The sequence below is a fragment of the Marmota monax genome, unplaced genomic scaffold (assembly GCF_021218885.2).
Source record: "Marmota monax isolate L192 unplaced genomic scaffold, Marmota_monax_Labrador192_F-V1.1 WCK01_AAM20220418_F8-fsc00026, whole genome shotgun sequence".
NCBI lineage: Eukaryota > Metazoa > Chordata > Mammalia > Rodentia > Sciuridae > Marmota > Marmota monax.
The window spans coordinates 3,407,439-3,426,708 of NW_026693108.1; the positions used below are offsets into that span (position 1 = coordinate 3,407,439).

General features: G+C 50.4%; 1 protein-coding gene across 2 annotated transcripts in view; it reads right to left on the reverse strand.

Moving 5' to 3' along the window:
- Positions 1-15,935: 15,935 nt before the first annotated feature.
- Positions 15,936-19,270, reverse strand: part of Myo16 (myosin XVI) — a 537,302-nt gene continuing 533,967 nt past the window's right edge. For both annotated transcript variants that reach the window (XM_046454924.2, XM_058582735.1), the window contains exon 35: positions 15,936-17,223. In XM_046454924.2, coding sequence (XP_046310880.1) covers positions 16,996-17,223 — 228 coding nt within the window. In that variant the 3' untranslated portion in view covers positions 15,936-16,995. The remainder of the gene's footprint in view (positions 17,224-19,270) is intronic.

Consider the following 19,270-nt stretch of genomic DNA (forward strand, 5'->3'; position numbering starts at 1 on the left):
TGCTGCTCCTGGGCAAACAGCTTGGTGGATGACGGACATGGAATGACCTCATGGAGACAGTCTGGTGGTTACCCGCAGAGGAGTTAAAACACGTGGATGCATTTTGATCCCGGTCCAGGTATAGACAGGGGGTCCTGGAACAGCTGGGACCCTGGTGTGGGCTGGGTCCACAGAGAGAACCAATCTGGGCCTTTCTACCTGGATTCCTTGGACTGAAGGGCCTGTCCCTTTCTAGGCTGCTCAGCTTTCCTTCCGGTCAGAAAGAGAGCGTGGCGTGGCTACTGAAGTTGAGACGAACTCAAGCAGGAACCACATAAGGATGGCAGGCCAGGGCCAGAAACACCAGCACCCTGGGGCAGGGGCATCAGGAGGCCAGTAGAGGCCACAAAGGTCACTTTAAAAACCTGAGATTGCATGAACTACTTCCCTCCTTCAGTAGGGTGTGTGCATTTCTTTGTAAATTCAAGGGAGCTATTTGTCTTTTGCAGCTCCATGGGAATTTCAAGAATTTTTGCCCACACCTCACAAAGCTCCTTCATTGTTTCTCATCACTTTTAACTTATTGTCCTCTCCCAGCAGGGTCTGGTGGGTGGGGAGGTGCCCGTCCTCCTGGGCCACATTTTAGCAGTTCACCCAGGCCGAGCAGCCCACAGCATGGCGGCTGAGCGGAGCTGCTCTAGGTCACTGCTGACCATTTTCAGCAGTCGGGACTGATCTCTGCTCCAGGCTTGGAACTCTGAGGTTTTGTCTTTGTGAACCCTGGGCCTCCGCAGGTTTGCCCTGCAGACTGGAGCTGAATCCTGCCCTCGGGGTTACTGCTTAGGATCTGGTTCATTCATTCACTCTGGGGAACTTTTCCTCTTTTGGAATAGTCGGGGTGAAAAGACCATTGTAGATAAAACAAACACATCATGACTCAGCTTGAAACTAGGCTCTACTGTTGGGCTCCACATGTGTTGACGGGTCAGCAGGTCAGCAGCCTCAGTACTCCTCCACCCCTGTGGCCTTAACACTTTCTGAGGTTTCATGGAGACTCACAGAGCAGTGCCTTCGATTTGCACTTTACAGTTCTTGCCCCGATCTTAGGTTTCAAAGGATCCCCTTGGCACTTGACAGGGAGAGCCCACCTGAGTGAGACATGCAGTACAGACCCCATACTTCCACCCAAGTTCCCTCTGTGTCAGACATGATTTCTTTTAAGCCTCACGTGCAGTGGTGGAAAACGGTCTGTGACTTAGATAAGCTAGTGCTTTCAAAGTCCTGAGATTTTTGCTCTCCTTGGTTGCTGAGGCCACAGATCTGAGGTAGGGGGCTGTTTCCCAACTCAAATCAATTTTGTTTTCATCGTTCAAAAGGGAGCAGCTGTCTTGGGGGTGGCAACTGATCCTTGAAGCCACTTTTGTGTTGGCTGTTTTGTAAACTGTTGTGTTTGTTCTTAAAACTTCCTTGTTAACTTTGAGTGGGATTCATCCTTTCCTCTGATTAGCCACATCCCTGACTTCAGAGACTGCATCATTTATAGACTTTCTGGTTGGAACAAGAGCAATCTTTTGGCTACTCCATCTTTGTTCAGAAGCATCAATCATCCAATTATGATAAGAACCATAACATTTTAGAGCTATCACTCAGGGATTTATGATATGTCTGCCATCTCCTTGTCCCCAGCCCTCTCTCAAAGGTGAGCTAAGCACCAAGCCAGGACAGACTCCTGATTCCTGCAGTTCCCGCCCGTGCTCACCATGAGTGCTGTACCTCAGGCCCTTGCATTTTGTACACAATGATGGCTGACCTGTTAGTTTCATCTTTCTGAGGTAACAGAATAATAGTCAACGGGACACACATGCATTTCTGCGTTCCCTTTCTTTACCTGGGGGCTGTCTGAAATCACTCATGATAAGCAAGAGTGAAGTAGTCTTCTGCTCCTCGGATACCTGCAGACAGTTGGGTAACAAGGTAGGAGTAACTAGATAAAATAAGGAGAAGTGACGCTTGACATCAACTCAGTTTCTACATTTTCCTCTCTGAATGCAAACTGTCCATATCACTTCTCCTCGGGTTCCTGTTACAGTTGTTATAGGAACAGACCCAACTGGTCAGCAGGAGGCTCCCCACCTGCATGGCCTGCTGCTGGCCTGACAGCGTCCTCGCTCTGATCCAGACAGACGTTCCACCTCACCAACGCTCACCCTCCCTGGTGTGGTGGGGAGAAAACCACCTCCTCACTTATCGCTGAGCTGCCGAGGACCAGGCAGTGGGAAGAATTGTTCATGCGAAGGCGACACGGTCTAATTCTACATCGGCTAGTACATTCTGGTACCCTTAACTCTTATTCTTAATCCTCCTTCCTTGTTTACTGATGTTTTCTTTCCTGCTTCTTTGTTATTTGATTGGAGTAGATTTTCCGCTTCTAAATTTTCCCTCCTCTGTCCGAATGTAAACTGTCAACATCACTTCTCGTAGCTTCCTCTTACCTTTTCCATATGAAGAGTCCCTCTTGGTCAACGGGAGCATCTCCAGGTCCTGTCTGCTGTTGGCCTGCATGTGCCCTGGCTTTTCCATCCACTGAGATGCTCCAGACAGACTTCCTGTCCCCTGCCATTGGGAAGCCAGGATCCGCGGGCCAGGTGTGTCCTTGGGTGTCTCCAAGGCCAGTGCTCTTTCCTGCCTCCTTCCCTCTGTGTCTGTGTTTCCCTTCTCCCTTATGGAGAGGACCCAGAGTCCCGCCAACCTCCACCTATGCACACGCCCGATCAGACACAAAACAGCTTCAGAGGTGTTTTCGTGACACCCTGCTACCAGTAGTCGCTCAGTTTAAGGTCTCTGAACTATATTCTAATGAGGACTACTTCAGAAGCTGCATGAATTCATTTCTTTTTTGTTTAGGGCTTTTTTTTTAAAATTTTAATTTGTTATATATGACAAAAGCAATTCTTCATTGTATGTGATGTGATCAACCATCTGATTTGTATTTTGTTCATTTTTATCTGAATTTAATTTTAGCATTTACTTTTTATAAAAATGAGCAAGATACAAACTCAGTCCTCATTCTGAACCAATGTGGTGTTTCCCGACTGGTATTTATAACTCGCTTTTCCCATCACCTTTTCTGGGTGCCTTTGCCCTAGACCAGGAGGACTCTCACCTTGCAGAGGGCTCTAACTTCACACCTGAGTTTTGAAGGTCGAACTTCACACCACTGAAAACGCCCGCTGTAGCAGAGAGCCTCTGGGTCCCTTGGCCTCTCACCACCCCCACTCCTTCTCCGTCAGATTTTCCATTGATGACAAGTGGAATCCACTGTGACCTTGTGGGCCACAGCAGAGATTCTTCCTTGGCCCTGCAGCCACCCTCTCCGTAGGGCCCCTGTGGGAATCCCAGCTACTCAGCGCCTCGGCTCTCAGGTGAAGAGTGGGCGTCAATCCTGCTTCCCCCCGCCCCCAGCCCTCTCCCCACGGAGGACCAGGACCTTCTGCTGGTCTCTGTTTCAGACACTGATTTCCATGGGCAGCTGTCCTTCCCTGCGTGGGTTGACTCTGGTGGTGCCATAAATGGGACTTCAGTAGAAGATCTCGCCGTCCTTCAGGCTGAATTGACTCTGAGGGGTGAAAGCCAGAAGTGCCACAGGTGTCATCCTGTCGCCGACTTCTCTGTGAAATGAGGCTTTAGGACACTATGACAGTTACAAAGCTTTCCATGACTTTATGGATGACATGGCGGAGGGAAGGGTGGCCTGAAGGGACGTCCAATCCAGAGCCAGAATAAGTGTCCGCGTCAGAGGGGTTGATCTTCTCCATGGTAGAAGAGGTCCATTTTAATGGACCTACCACAGGCCCCTGGCTGGTAGAGTGGGTGACGGGGTCACGGTGGCTGCGCAACATTGTTCACAAGTGGCTTCCTGGACACCAGTCTTCCAGACTCGCCACTTTCTGTCTCAGACCTCCTGCCACTCCAGGTCGGCTCCCTCCTCCTCTCCACCCCACAAGGAGCGGGAGGGATCTCCACCTGGAGGAGGGTCTCAGCAACCCCAGGCCTCTCACAGCTGGTGGCCTGCTGATGCCCACGGGGTCCACTGAGTGGGGGGGAACGATGAGGCATGCTTCAGAGGAAAATAACACGTGGGGGACAAAGGGGAGGCGTGTGGCGAGACAGGGAGCGTGATCGGCTGTCGGCCAAGGCGGTTCCTCCTCAACCTTGGCTGCACTGGGGACCACCTCGGAGCTACACAATCACTGACATCCTGGCTCCACGTGCAGAGGTTCTGATGGCATGTCTGGGGTGCAGTCAGGGCATCGGGAGCTTTGAAAGGGTCCAGGGCATCTTTGCGTGCTGCCAAGGCAGGATTCCTACTTTGCAGTTTGTCCTCTGCTCAGGTGAGGCACGCCCGAATGGTCCTATGAGAAAAGGAAGGAGCCGCACCTTCTGGAGGTGAGCAGTTGGGGAAATTCCCTGCTCCCTTCATCCCTGCTCTGGTTCTTGGGTCCCACATCTCTGCAGCCGGGGGACCAATCCCAAAAGCCCAGTGGGTCTGTGCCCGCCATATGTGGGATCACTGCTGATTTTTTACCACATCTACCACACAGCTGTAAGAAATAAGATGCTCCTAAAGTCACCAATGCTCCCTGGTCTCCTGGCTACGTCAGGAACGGAGAGTGAAAAGCCCTGCACTTCCCACTGGCCGCCTCTAAGGTCTCTAACACGACAACCACGCACACTCCACAGCCACTGTTCCCTCCCCTGGCCACACTCGCAGCCCTGTGGTCCACCAGAGACCTCTTCAATGAGCACTTTATTTCCTGCAGCCTCGGGGATCATCTAAGTCCCTCTCTAACCACGGGGTTCGGCTGGACAACCAGCCTCCTGTCCGCAGATGCTGGCTGAATCCTAGCTACCTCCCAGTGTCACCAGGGCAGAGGGTACAGCGCAGAGCTGCTTCCTGGGTGCCGTCCCCTCTGGCACCAACTACCAGGAGCAGCCAGCTCAGCCCCGTCCGTCTCTCGCAGGAGAGTAAATGTCTTGCGGAATCTCTGGCTGAAGTCCCCAGCCTGAGCTTTAAGGAAAGATTCCGGTGCTAACCCACTCGGGTGGTTTAGGGGACAGAATCTGACCAAATCAGGAAGGTGTCTTGAAAGCTGGCTCCGGAGCCGCCTCCCCCCTGCAAGCTGGAGAGAAGCAGGGTGGCCCCCAGGTGCGAGCCAGCACAGTTCTGGGTGCTCCGACCACTCTTTCTCTGGGCACAATTTTTCTCAAGTTGAAGTTCAGGTCCACATTTGTTCCAGCCCCGGGTGACCTTGCGGGTGCTTTAAGCCTCTGTGCTGAGGCAGTGGAGGGTCTGCTGGACTCTGTGCTGCCACCTTAGGGAAGGGCTGAGATGTGCAGCTGTGGTTTGCCTCCTCATGGTTTTCTCTGGGAGGGGGCAGCTGGAAGCTCCCGTGTTCTTCTGAGTGGCTGGAGGGTCCCTGGTACCCAGCCTTCTCAGTCCACTTGGGCTTCTGTAACAAAATGCCATGGTGTGGTGATCTGTACACAGATCTGGAGGCTGAGAAGGCCAAGGTCAGGATGCAGGCAGATTTCATGTCTGGCAAGGGCCCTCTGGTTCATCAAAGGCACCTTGAATCTGTGTCCTCATGTGGAGAGAGGGAAAAGGATCTCCCTGGAGCTCTTTAATAAGTGCACTGCTCCCATTCACCAGGATGGGGCTCTCACAGCTAAATACCTCCTGAGGACCAGCCCTCTTAGCGTGCTTCAGGCACTAATGTGAATTTGGGGGGCACCAACGTTCAGACCGCAGCAGCTGGATACGGCCTTTCTCTCTGAGTGAGGTTTTGTAGGCCTGACTCTTGATATTCTACGTGGCCAACAGCAGAAAAAGGAGAATTTCTGAGCCGCTCTCCTGGTCTCTCTGTTGCCACTGGCCTATGTTTAAGTGATTTTTTTTTCACATTTCCTTGTCCGTCAAAAGTCCTACCTAATGATTTAGGTGGTAAAGAAGCACCCATGTTTTTGGAGATTTGGGACGGGCTACAAGTGCTATGGTCTGACACCCTAAAAACTCCTTAGCTGCCTCTGCTCAGGCGTTCACGCATCCCTCCATCCATCCATCCATCACTGACAAAAGGTCGTCAGATCTGTGTACAGACCACCACACCGTGGCATTTTGTTACAGAAGTCTAGAGTCTGAGGACACAGGAGACAGGATTCCATAGGTCCCCACAGTTTGTAGAAATGACAGAAATCATGATAGCTGACAAAAGGCGCCCTAGGGAAGGCTCATGCAAGGAACTTCTGAGAACTAGAAGGGAAAAGTCATGTAGAAGAAAGTGGAAGGTCTGAGCTTCCCATTCCTAAACTTCTGACTCCACCCGGTAACAGGGTGGTGCACGCTCCTCACTTCTTACCTGCCCATGTTTAGGGTACTTGCGTCTCTGTATGGGTGATTTTAGAAAATATTCCACGACTCCTTCAAATAGGTCAGGTTTTCCTCTAGATTTTCATGGTACCTGGTGCTTGGCCTTCATAGGACTTAACAATGTTGCTTCCAAACATCTGTAAGAGGAGTTACTTTCCCAGTGTTCTCCCTGCAGGGGACTTCCTGGGGGCAGGCACTGCATCTCCTGGGACAAGACTATGCACACATGCCACCTGGGCCAGAGCAGGGAGCTTTAGAAATGTGTTGAAATCTGAATTTGTAAACGTACGTCAGGTGCCGCGCACACAGAATAGAGGTATCCTGATGGAGAAGGCTTCACGGCAAGTGCTGTCTCTCATTTGGGAAGTTCAGGCTGAGGTATCAGATGAACTGGTTCGTTCTCAGGCTCAGGGCTGACCCAGGATGAGAGTGCCCTTCTGCTCCTTGGCCTTGTGCTCCTTGCCCATGTGCCTGGCTGAGCAGGGCAGCAGGTCGTCACAGCTCTGTCTCAGCTGCATCAGCACATAACAGGTGGTGGACGGCCGTCCCTGGGGTGGGGACACTTCCCCACTGCTGCCACCCTCAGGGCTGTGGTCTACTTCCCACCTATGAATTGCCCAGTCGACAGTGCTGATGGACAACACTTTGAGACGTGTGAAATGATGTTCTCCTAGCAACCCTAAAAAGGAGAGGATGTAAAGCAGACATAAATAGAGGTAAAATAAAAGCCAAAATCAACCAGCACCACCACCACAGAAAACCCCAGGCAGCAAGCAAGCATGTATTCAAAGAGTGAATGTTGTCTCAAGAGTGGAAGATGAGGCTGGGGTTGTAGCTCAGCGGTAGAGCACTCTCTTGGTACATGAGAGGTCCTGGGTCCGATCCTCAGCACCACATGTGAATGACTAAAATAAAGGTATTGTGTCCACCTACAACTAAACAACAACAACAACAAAAAAGAGTTGGAAGATGAAATCAAATTCTGGAAAATTTGCCCGCATTGAACTATTTTCCAGTGGCGTGCTTCTCAGGGTAAAGTATTCTTCTCCCATTCACAGACCACACTGAGAGCAGGGAGCACGTGTTGATTGTATTCCTCGACAGAACTTCGGTTTTCCTTCATTCTACCAGGTATTCGTGGCTTGACAGGAGCCCTGGGGAGGCTTAGTCTTGATTAAGAGAAGGAAATTCAAATCAATTCAATGTTAAGCATAACAAGACCTTCAAATAAATTTTACATAGAAATTCTGAACCAGAATAGTTGTAAATAAAAATATCAGCAAGACTTGAGCCTGGAATAAAGCAAAACACTGCTCAAATACTAAAAGGTGGTAGAAACCCCAAACCAATGACCCAGGTTACATCTGCAAAAATGGCCACCTGTAAGAATCATGAGCTCCCTAGCCAGAGGGAATCTCCACCCAGGGCAGCTGGAGGATGACCACGGCTACTCACAGCATCCTTTACACTGAGTTTCAGTCTGTTTTTCCAAACAGAGTCTCAAGAAAGTAGGGCAAAACCAAACCACAGGGGAGCCCTAGCAGCCACACCCTGACGCACGGCATGGCAGCCCGCTAAGGGGCACAGCTTTTACGTTTTTATGGATCACTTTAATTTTTCAAAAATTTAAATATTAAAACAATATATCCCTTTGGGCTGGATGAGACTTGGAAAGATGCTGGGTTTTTTTTTTGTTGTTGTATTTTTCTTCTGTTCTTTGCCCTGTGGTGGGACTATTCCACCCATTGAGCAGGCCGAACTTGCTCTGATGCTGAGATCTGGGGAATCACCTGAGGGTGTTTACTCATCTGCATGCTGGAGGGGTTACATAGGCAAGGTGGTGCCTCTCTGGAGGGGACACCTGAGCACATCTCAGGATGTCTTTGAGGCCCCTTTCCACAGCTTCTCCGTCCCACTCCTGGAATGGAGACAGACCTGGGAGAGTCTACCCTTCCTTACAGTGGGCCTCTTCCAGGGGTGGCCCAACTGTCCTTTCCCCATTAGTGAGATTCCCCACCCAGCACCCTGTTTAGGAAACCAGAGAACACATGGATGTGCTCTGTTCAGAGACAATGAAACCTCAGACACAGCGCGCGGGTTGTGAGCTCTGCCCGCCAGGGTGGAGAGCCGGCAGTTCTTTTCACAGAGAAATGGGAATTTGGGACCGGAGAGCCTTGGGTCCAGATCTGCGCCAGGCAGCTTCGGCTCCTTTCCTCTGCTTCCTTAGCATCTGTTTTCTAAACTAAATAAGAGGGATGAAAGCGCTATGTTTTGTGGGGAAAAACAAGATAAGAAACTGAATAAAGAAATGGCCTTCCCTTTTATGACCAGCCCAGAGCACGGCGGGGGTTCTGCACACAAGCTCCTCATGAGGGCTGGGCCTCAAACCTGACAGACTGCCCTTGATGCACGTCACAGGAGTTACAAAATCTCCTGGGTGACCAAGATCAAAGATGCGCTTGGGACTCACCTCCCTGCTCCGGGGTTCCGTGTTTGTTATCTGTGCTGACGTTGCTCTGTGTTTTGCTCCAGGCACACACGCAGGCAGGTCCGCTCACTGTCGAGCTGGTACCTTCTGCAAAGAACCACTTTCTTCCTGTGCTCAGTGGCAGCGCCATCTTTGCTCCTTCAAGCCACGGTATCGCCTTTTCTTAACTCGATGAAGAGGAAGCTTGCTTACATTCCGAGCCTTGGATGGCACCGTGAGGTTCAAAAGCATCTCTACACAGATTGAGTCGACTTTACTAGAACAACAAGATGAAGTGTCAGCTCTTTCAGTTGAGAAGACAGATGACTTTCCGGGTCCCCCTCAGGCTTCCCGTGTCCTCTGCCCTGTGACTTTGCTCCACCTTGCAGGGCTGGCTGGGACCTCTGCAGGGAGGGTTGAGGGCTATCCCTTCTTGCCAGCTACCACATTTGTAGGGTGGGTCTCATCTCCCTCTTCAGCCTTGTCCCGAGGGGCTTTTCCTGCCAGGGTGATGGTATCCGACCTGGTCTTCATCTCTGTTCTGCCTCCATCCTGTCCATACACCCACCACCATCTCTACTGTTTTCCACGTTTTTCTTTGGGACAAGACAGTTACCTGATGGTTGGGACCAGCTTGTGCGGGCCCTCACTGCCGGGACCCAGGTGCACGTGTCTCTCTGGACATTGCTAGCTTCTGCTGATTTAGACATCCAATTTCCTGGGTTTGGCTCTCCCACCCAAGAGCACTTCATCTCTTCACTGGCCAGCACTGTCTCTAGAGAGACACAGAGATGGAGTGCCCTTATGCTCTTGGAAATTAAATTGTTATGATGGGAATGGATTTATGAGGGACACTGGAGTCCTGGCTGAAATAGCAGCCACAGCGTGGAACAGGAAGTGGGCTCAGTGGTTGCTGAGACGTCACCTCTTGGTGCTTCACACTGACCTGCACCTGTGATGGTGCTCAGTGGTCCCTGGATCCTTGGCCAGGCCATGCCTCCTCCCCTTGCATGTGGCTAGGACCATCACCTCTTTCTAACACACATGATGTGACTCAGCTGACGGGATGTCCTGCTCTTTCTTCCTTGTGGTTCTCACTCATTTGCTTGGAGGACGCCAGATGCTACATTGATAACTATTCGGTGGGGAAGAACCTAGGATGGTCAGCCACCGCGAGTGGAGTCCCCCAACCCAGTGACCCACCAAGAGCTGACACTGCCAGAACTCCATGATTTCCTCTGTCAAACCCCAAGACAATGGCGATTCTTGATGAGACCTTGGTTTTAGGCCAGGAGAGAGCCTGAACCAGAGGGTGTGCCTGACCCATAAGCATGGGGTGATACTGAGTGTTTTATTCAGCAGAGTGCTGGGGTAAGTTGTTATGCGGCAATGGATGACTAAGGCATCTCACTTCATTATCTGGCAAACATCTGGGAGAGGGGCCATAGTTCTGGTCTTTTGAATGAAACCATGATTTGTGGGTAATACAATTGATGAGGATTTTTTTTTTCCCTGAAGATTTCAGAAAATAATTTTCTTAAAAAATGAAAACAAACAAACAAATAAAAAACATCTCTGGGAAACAGCCAATATCTTTTAACCATGTGCAGCTGTTAGTTTTCAAGGCTCTGTGAGCAGCCTCAACAGGCTGGACAGGGGACTTCTCTGTGCTGACTGCAGCAAGCCATGAGAAATGGAGGCCCAACTTCATTCTGGTGATTTCATAGCCGCAACCCAATGTGTCAGGCAGCACTGTTTCCGCCACCATGTTGCTGCGGAGGAGGGCTGGGCAACGCTGGGTTGGATCTCACTGCCTCTAGCCTGGGCCCTCTCCAGAATTCTAGGTCCATATTTCCCTCTACTCATGAGATAATTTGGCTGGATATCCTGAAAGTAGTACTGATACTGCCTGAAGAGAAATCGCTTCTTTAAGTCAACTGCCTCTCCTGGTTCTGGACATTTTTGTTTTTGTTTTGTTTTGTTTTTTTACCAGTTGCCATGGTTAACCATCTCCCGAGCAAGGCCACCATGCGCCCACTGCTGACCAGCCCCAGGGTGTGGACATTCCTGTTTCTTTTTTCTCTTTTTGATGATGTCATTGCTGTTGGTCTCTCTTTATCTTGTGGTAGGGCGGTTTTCTTTGACCAACGCCATTTTTCTTCTTCCTGAGCTCTTGACTATATTTCCCAGACGGTTCCCTGTTAGTTTTCACCAGTGGAAGGAGGAGTCACTGCCTCCTGTGGGCAGGTGTGGCCCCAAGACGCCTCCACCATGCTCCTCAGTGCTCCTACACATTCCTCTGCAGGGGGTGAAGCCATGCTGATGTGGGGGCTGTGTGCCTCCCTGAGCCCGGTCCCTCTGACAGATGGCTTCACCCTTCCCCTATGCCAAATTAGGACCATGTACGAATAACTGAGCAAGAATCTAACTCACTGCGTACACACTTGGTGGTCTCTCTGGAGAACCCTGGCTGATAGTCTGGTGTAAAACAAGGGTCATCACTGCCATCCTGTAGGATCTGGCTGGTCTCAGGTGGGTGCGCCTTACTCATGGTCACTTGCAGTCGCAGTCAGAACGTGGCAGCCAGGAGGTACAGGCCCCTGGACTCTGAGGTTCTTTGTGGAGTCGGCAGGCCCTGGGCCGTGGTTCAGGTTGGCTGAAATGGCCGCCCAGGCTTGCTGCGGGGAGCCACAGCTTTTGCGGAAGTTGTTAAACAGTCTACTTGAGTAACAAGCATGGCCAGGGGTGCGGGCTCCAGACACTGAAGGAAGCTGCTTACCAGTGTCAGATGCCAATGGTCAGCACTGAACCAGGAGACAAGCAACCTAGTCCTCTAAGAAAGGTCTGCGTTGAGTCACGGTGGGCAACGTGTGGGCCGTGAGTGGCCGTCTGAATTAGCGAAGGCGGCGGACGTGGGAAGTTCCTATTTCATATCCCCTGACGAGACATCTCTAACGGGACCCTAGATTATTAGTCTAGGGTCACCACGTATCATGTCTTTGTCTCCAGGCTGGAGGGTGAGCTCCCAGTGAGGGTGAAAGCACCTCAGAAAGTGTCCCCTCTGAGTTCCCAGCTCCTGGCCCTCGATGCCCCTCGGTGTTTGTGGCCACGTTTATGAGGACTGTGTGGCTTCTGTCCTCTTCTTGATTCTTACGGCATGGACTGCGGAGCTTTCAGGACAGCAGCTAAACCTGAAGGAACCTCCACGGTTCTTCAGCCGCGAAATGCAGTTGTCATTTTAGGAGGAGCGAGTTCCCTACCACACACGTGTGCATTGCCTACGTATAGCAGAAGGGTCCAGAAGTTGGTTTTGTATCATTAAAAGCGATGATTTTGTCCTATTGATGAACAGCAAGAGGGCTCCTGTTGGGGGCATCTGCTGGTCCTGGTACCACTAAGAGCCAATTTGACTGATTAGTCCCCTGTACAGGCCCAAGAAGGAGACCTGTCCTCAGAAAATGGCAGAGGGAGACTTTTCGAGTAACTGTTTTAGATCACCTCCAGCCTCTGTTTGTTAAAAGCTTAAAAGATCAAAACCTCAAATTGAATTTGGTTTTCTTCCATTTTCCTATAGAGCTTTGATCCCCCTTAGGATTTATCAATAGTTTAACTCTCTTTCATTTTCTTTACACTTTGGAAACCAAATGGTGACATTAGGAAAGTGTAGCCCAAGCACACAGGATCCCAGCTTCCCTTTGAAGCCACACATGGCCCTGGGGCCGTGGGGGAGGTGAGCTGGCAGACACACGGGCTGCCTGAGGACCACAACTCAAAGGATGGAGAGGGTACATTTGGTGAATTCCTATTATAAGGCAACAATTGAAATGAACAAGTAGATTCATTCATCTTTAATTATTTTTTTATGAGAAGACATCGAAATTTTCTTCTGCCATTGTTATGATCTGGTAAGCCACATAAAATCCAGATTATATTCAGGTTATGTCAAAGCATATAAAAATGATATTTGAAGCATAAATACACTTCAAAAACCCAGGAAAATTAGCTGAGAAATTAGAACAGGTGACAGAAATGTATTATAGGCTTCTAATAAGACTTATCCTTTGAAAAATATCATCTTTAAAGTTTACAAAGCATCCTGGATTTTAGAGAAACTTATGGAAACCACAATAATAGAACATCCCAGGGGTCTGCAGTACTTAGGCAAAGTGAAAAACTACAAAGGTAATTCTTTCCTGCCTGAGACCCAGCCTGCTGCGCCCTGATCTGCCATCTCAGGAACCTTTGTGATTCACAAGGACACCTAGCAGGGTAGAGCATTATTTGTAGCAGAATTATTTTACAAAGTTCCTGCTGATGAATAAGATGTAAAGGAAGAAGAATGAAGGTAGAAATTATGCTTTTAGCTTTTTTGAAAGCAGTGAACTTACCATTCCCCAGTAAATAGAAATATAATGGCTTTCATCTTCACTGTACGGATCTTTGTGTGTTGCTAAAAACAATTTGAAAAGTGTATTTAAATCATGCTAAAATTTATTTGGAATATAGGGTTTTTTTTCTGCTTCAGTAATTTTGAGATGTTTTCATTGATAGTATTTTTTATGAGAATTATAATAGAAATCAATTCCATTACTTCTCACCAAAATGATACATTTGAGTTATGGGGAGAATGAGCCATTTGACGTGACAGTTGGGGTGAGCAGCCCCCCTCAGAGGCTACTGCTCAACAGTCTGTGCTCCTTGCTGAGACAGGAGTTGAACTGGATGTCTGGCTAGAGATGGACAGCTGGGGAGTTTTTCTAGATTCTGGATTCATAATGTACTTTTTGTTCAATTTGTGTAATGTTTATATGTGAAGTCTGTTCACAAATCTCAGGTTTTAATTAGTCGTTACCTTTATTGAGTAGATTTATATAATCATAACTCTACTAAATTAGATACCACTCTTTAAGAATAGTAATGATGTTTTTCCACCCCAGAAAAAACATTTTAAATCATTTTGACCCACCGTAAACATTCTGATAGTAGTTTTTTAGAGCCCTCTCATAAATAATTTCCAAAAAAGCAACAGGATTGGGCACTGTTTGAACATAGGGTAATAATTCATACCAATTATGTTGCTAAACATAAGGTTGCAGGCCCAATAATATATCATGATTTATACCTTATGGTCTGATGGCAATTAAAATACCATCATTATTTTGTAAGCATATGTAGCTGTTGGAATCTTGCTTACAGGAAATTATGTGTAGAGCTTTATGACCCAGAATAATGCCTCTGTCTACTTTCTTACAATAGAGCAATCATTGGTCATTCCAAAAGGAGCTTTAATATGCACGAAGACTAGGGCTTTGTCTGCAAGGAGTGTGGTAGTCTTAGTCGTAATACCCACAATAATGGTCACACGTGGAGGCCCCTCTGATTTCCCAGGTAAGTAGACAGGTGCAGCAGGTGGTGCTCAAGCATGGAGCACACCACCATTTTTCTGCACGTGCAGTGGGCGTGGCTTACTTTCAGAGGTTGATAAACCTTGAAGGAGGCAGAGGGATCCCTGGAGAGGTGGAGTAGCCACGGCTGACTGTTAGGGGAACCTGATGGCTATACAGGCCCGCACACTGTGCCTTGTGAAGAGAGTAGTGTGATCTGGACCCACAAGAGGTGTGGGTCCCTACAACAGTCTTGCAATATAGTTTCACACATCTATGTATCCAAAAAAACTTCCCTTGGTTTGATTTTTTTGAAGATATATTTTGATATAATAAGATGACAATTTATGTGTATTAAGTTAAAAATGGCATGTTAGAGCCATAAAGATGAAGGTTTATATTTTAATCGACTACTTAAAACAATGAACTTCAATTTTGGTATTTATACAAAGTTGATACCAATTACCTTGTAGGCATGTCAGCGTCACGAATTGAATGTGTGCTCCCAAGAGGAGATGTTGGCACCTAGTCCCCAGCGTGACAGCAGAAGAGGCAGGGCCTTTGGGAAGTGACTGCCATGAGGTGGAGCCTCTTGAGGGCACTAGGCCCTTCAGCTTCCTCCGTCCCTCTGTCTGCCCTGTGAGGCTGCAGGCGATGCCCATCTGGAGACAAGGAAGGGAGCCCTCTCTGGACACCATATCTGGAGGAGCCCTGGGTTTTGACTTTCCTGGAGGGTTCCAGAGCTCTGAGGATAAATGTCTATGCCACCTGACCTATGGTAATCTGTCATCGCAGCCCAAACTGGACAGTGTGCTTTAGAAATAGAAGGTACCACACCCCTAGGGGCTGTAGCAGGTGCTTCAGGGACACAGGAAACCAGTTCTCCCTGTGGCAGTCTGGAGCAGACCATGTTCCACCTGGGTCCCCATTAATGTCTATCATGTATGTATGTCGGGGGGTTCAGTGCAAACTTGGAATTCTGCCAAGACCTGTAAGCGCCTATAACCAGCGAGGGCCGGCCCCAGAGCCCTACCACACCTGTGTTACCACGGGCCAGGGTTTAGGCAGTCAGAAGTGAGGGCGAGGGTAGAGAGGGGGGCGGCTCCAATGCCCTCACTGTAGGCCTCCTGGTGAGGGCTGGATGGCAGCAGCTCGGTGCAGTGGACATGCCTCAGCTGTGCCTTGGTCTCTTCTCTTGCTTTGACACTGGCCTCAGCTCTCCACGGCCAGCTAGAGACAGCAAACCAGCCATCCAGAGCCCACACCCCAGCACCTCCTCTCCAGCTCGCGTTCCAGGCCGTCCACCTGTGCGGGGCCTGCTCCTGGCATCCTGCCCCCCTGCAGACAAGCCTCGGCTCACCGCTGCCTGCCTCCCTTAGCTTCCCCACGTGGCCCTCCCTCACGTGGCCCTCCCTCACGTGGCCCTCTGTGGCAGTGTGCGGCTTCTCTCGGGGTTTCTGGAATCTTTTCAGGTAGGTTGCCTCCTGGTTTGTTGGTCTGCCATACCTGAAGGGGCGGGAAGCTCGTATCGTAAGACAAATCCCGTGGAGATGGAGCTTGCCGACTGCCATGGAGGTGAACCCGTTAAGAAGGTGGGAGAGATCCTCCACAGCCCGCCTAGCTGACCAGGAAACACGAGTGCTCCGGGGACAGCCGCCCCCAATAAGTAAACACAGAACACAGTTGACCCTTTTATTGGCACAGTAACTTTTCAAAGGCTGGTATGGATAAAAGGTCCGTGTAGCAAGACAGAGGGGTCCGGGCACTGCCCAGAATTTCCCGACAGCCGGCGGAAGCACAGGGGGACAAGGCCTTGCGTCACAGCAGGTGAGGGACACAGCAAGCGAGGCATGCAACGTGGCTCGCGGGCGTCTTGCAATGCAATGTGGCTGCGGGAAGCAGCGTGGCTCCGTCTGCTCATCTACACCTTTTGTGCACCACCAGCCGTGAGTTTGAGTGCCACGAACTGCCTGTAGCCTATGCCAAAGCTGGTATGGGGGGTGGGGTTCAACTAGGGGGTGCACAAGCCGCTTACCCAAAACACAGTGCAGGACTGCGTCCTCTTAACAGAGGGCAGCTAGACCTGGACTCGCCCAGGCTTCTGCAGGGTGACACGGCAAAGCCAAAGCGACCGTTTCAAGGGTTCCAGGTGCTTTCGGTTAAAAAAAAGGTGTGTGGAGGGAAAAAAAAAAAACTAGAAATGACCTTTTAAAATCTGTATTTTTGAAGAAAGGGAGCACCACCATTTTCAGAAAGTTATAAAATACAATAATAAACATGTAAATAATCACCAGGTTTGAAATTCCAATAAAACACACGCACCTACAAAGAAACGAAAGGTATGTCCTGTGCACTGCACCTCGACCAGTGCTCATGAGGACAAAGGCCGTGTCTGGGCTGTACGGACACAGCACGCAGTCGCGCGGTCTGCTTCCCACACTGTTCTCTGCACCCTCCGCTCACCCACGCTCTCCTCAGCCTTTCTGTCCTTTCCCGGGGGGCAGTGCACCCTATAGACGTGGATCCCGAAAATCAGAGTGTATTACCACAAAATGGATAAGAAAGAACGAAGACACACACACACACACACACAGGAAGTCTTGTCTAGCCAGCGTCAGTGTCCTGTGCTTTTTCGTGTGAATGCGTGGGGGGAAGACCCAGCGTGTCGGAAGGCAGCTGCTGTGGACGCAGCCTGGATTCACTAGGCAGTCTGGCTCCGGGTCCGCAGTCCAGGCCCATCAGATGGTGGTGTCCCAGAGCTCAGAGGGCAGCCTGTTGCAGGAGGCCCCTTGGGGCTTCTTCAGCAGAGTGGGCTTCTTGCAGGGAGGCGGCGGAGGCGCCCTGGGCTCGCTGTGGTGCAGGGCCTGCTGCCAGTCTTCTCTCTCCTCGCACAGCTTGCGCCTCCACTCGAGGAGCTCCTGCAGGGCCACGCTCTCATTCTCCGAGAGCCTCAGCTGATGGATGACCTGTGCGGGGAGGAGGAGAGCAAAGCCGTCAGTCGTGGCAGCGAGTGCAGAGTGCGCCAGGAGCGCCTGGACTTGACAGTCGGGACTGGGTGGGAGGAGGCCGCTCCACCAAGCCTGGCGAGTGAGGTTGCCAGGGAGGAGCACAGCAGGAGGTAGCTGGACTGCTCAGCAGGTGCCACACCTCCAGATGGTACAGGAAAGACTCCACAGCCCCCTTGCCCTCCACCCCATGACTATGCGTGCTCTCGTGATGGCTCACATTTTGTTTGCATTTGTCGGTAACAGACACTCTCCTAGAGACGGACTCCTCAGACTTCCCCGCATTCTACCCATGGGGCTAACATCCAAACATGACTCCCAGCGCAGCACAGCCCCGTCCTGACCACAATGCTGTTATGGACCCAGGTCAGAGGGTCCATGAGGAGAGTCAGTCGTTCTGACTCTCTTGAGGCTGTTTGTGCTGGGAACTTCCTGTGCAGAGCTGCAGGTCCAGATGGCCCCGTTCCTTTGGTGACCGAGGAAACTCTGTACAAAGGCTCAAGAATTATACCAGTAAGGACCTTGGGCTCAGGCACCAGCTCCCAAGAACAGAAACTTCTGAGCATAACAAGATAACCCTAATGTCTCGCCAGTCCTGTGTCCCTCAGATTGCCTGCTTTGCTAAGACTTCACCACAAATGACCTTTTGAGGATGAAACCTGTACATGTAGGTAGGGTTAGTATACAGATAGATAAGCGCTGAGCCAGCTCTGGGTCAGTCCGACTCCATCAGAAGTTGGCTGCCAGCTGGCCCCAGCTTTCTCTCTCTCTGTATCTGTTTGTCTTTTCCTCATGCTCCAGCGACCCTGGTCTACATGTTCCCTAAATTAAAGGCCACGGCTCTGAGAGATGAGAGGGCCACTGCAGTCCTCTCACAGTGGGACAGAGAACTCACACACCAACCCAGAAACTGTTCCTAAGCATAGGCATTGCAAGAGACAGCCACTGAACCATCAGGCCAGCGTGCCCAAGGCAGGCAGCTGTGCCTGAGAACCTCACTGGGGTATCAAGTGACACTCCATGTTGTGGCAGCGACACAAAGCAGTTTGCTAAAGTAGCAACTGCAGGGTCTCTCGGGCTACAAGCCCTCAAGAGGAAGGTGTCTGAACGTGCAACTGGACTGGCTACTCCCTCTTGCTTCCAAAGGCCTGAAGACAGAGCTCTGCGTGACTTGATCCTGGGCACAGGGGACCATTGGGTTATGTTGCTGTGGGCATCCCTTTTCGACTAGCAGCCAGTCATCCATAACAGGTAGGTATTGTGAAGGACAGTTTTGTGACTTCTCCAAAGTGATGGATTATGTTGCTCATATCAGTGAGCTTTTCATTGCTGTGAACAAAATCCTTGATAAAAACAAATGAAAGGATTAAAGATTTTTGTTTTAATATTTCGAGTTGTAGATAGACATAATGCCTTTATTTACTTATTTTTACGTGGTGCTGAGGATCAAACCAGGTCCTCATATGTGTGAGGCCAGCACTTTCCCACTGAGCCACAACCTCAGCCCCAGACGTTTGGCTTATGGTTTCGGAGGATCCAGGCCCTGCCGGCTGACTCCTTTACCTGAAGATGAGGCAGAAGCGTCATGGAGAAGGGTGGGCAGGGCAGAGCTGCTCTGCTCATGGCAGCCAGGGAGCAGAGAGGACAGGCCTGCAGAAGGGAGCCCGTCCAGGGCATGCCCCGGTGACCAGCTTCCTCAACTAGGTCCCACCTCCCAGGGGTTCATTCGGGCATCCAGGGATCAATGCACCGACGAGGTCAGAGTCCTCATGATCTAACCCCTTCCCCAGAGCCCCACTTTTGAGCACCCGGGGCTTGGGGAACATTCTAGATCCACGTCATGACATCAGTCAGAAAGAGCGAGATCCTGGAGATCAGACTGGGAGGACCGGAGGAGAAACGGGAAAGCACAGGGCTCTCACCCCATCTCCAGATCACCAACACCACGTTCCGCTCCTACTTCTGCCCAGAAGCTTCTCCATCCAAACAACAGAGACAGAAGCCTGGC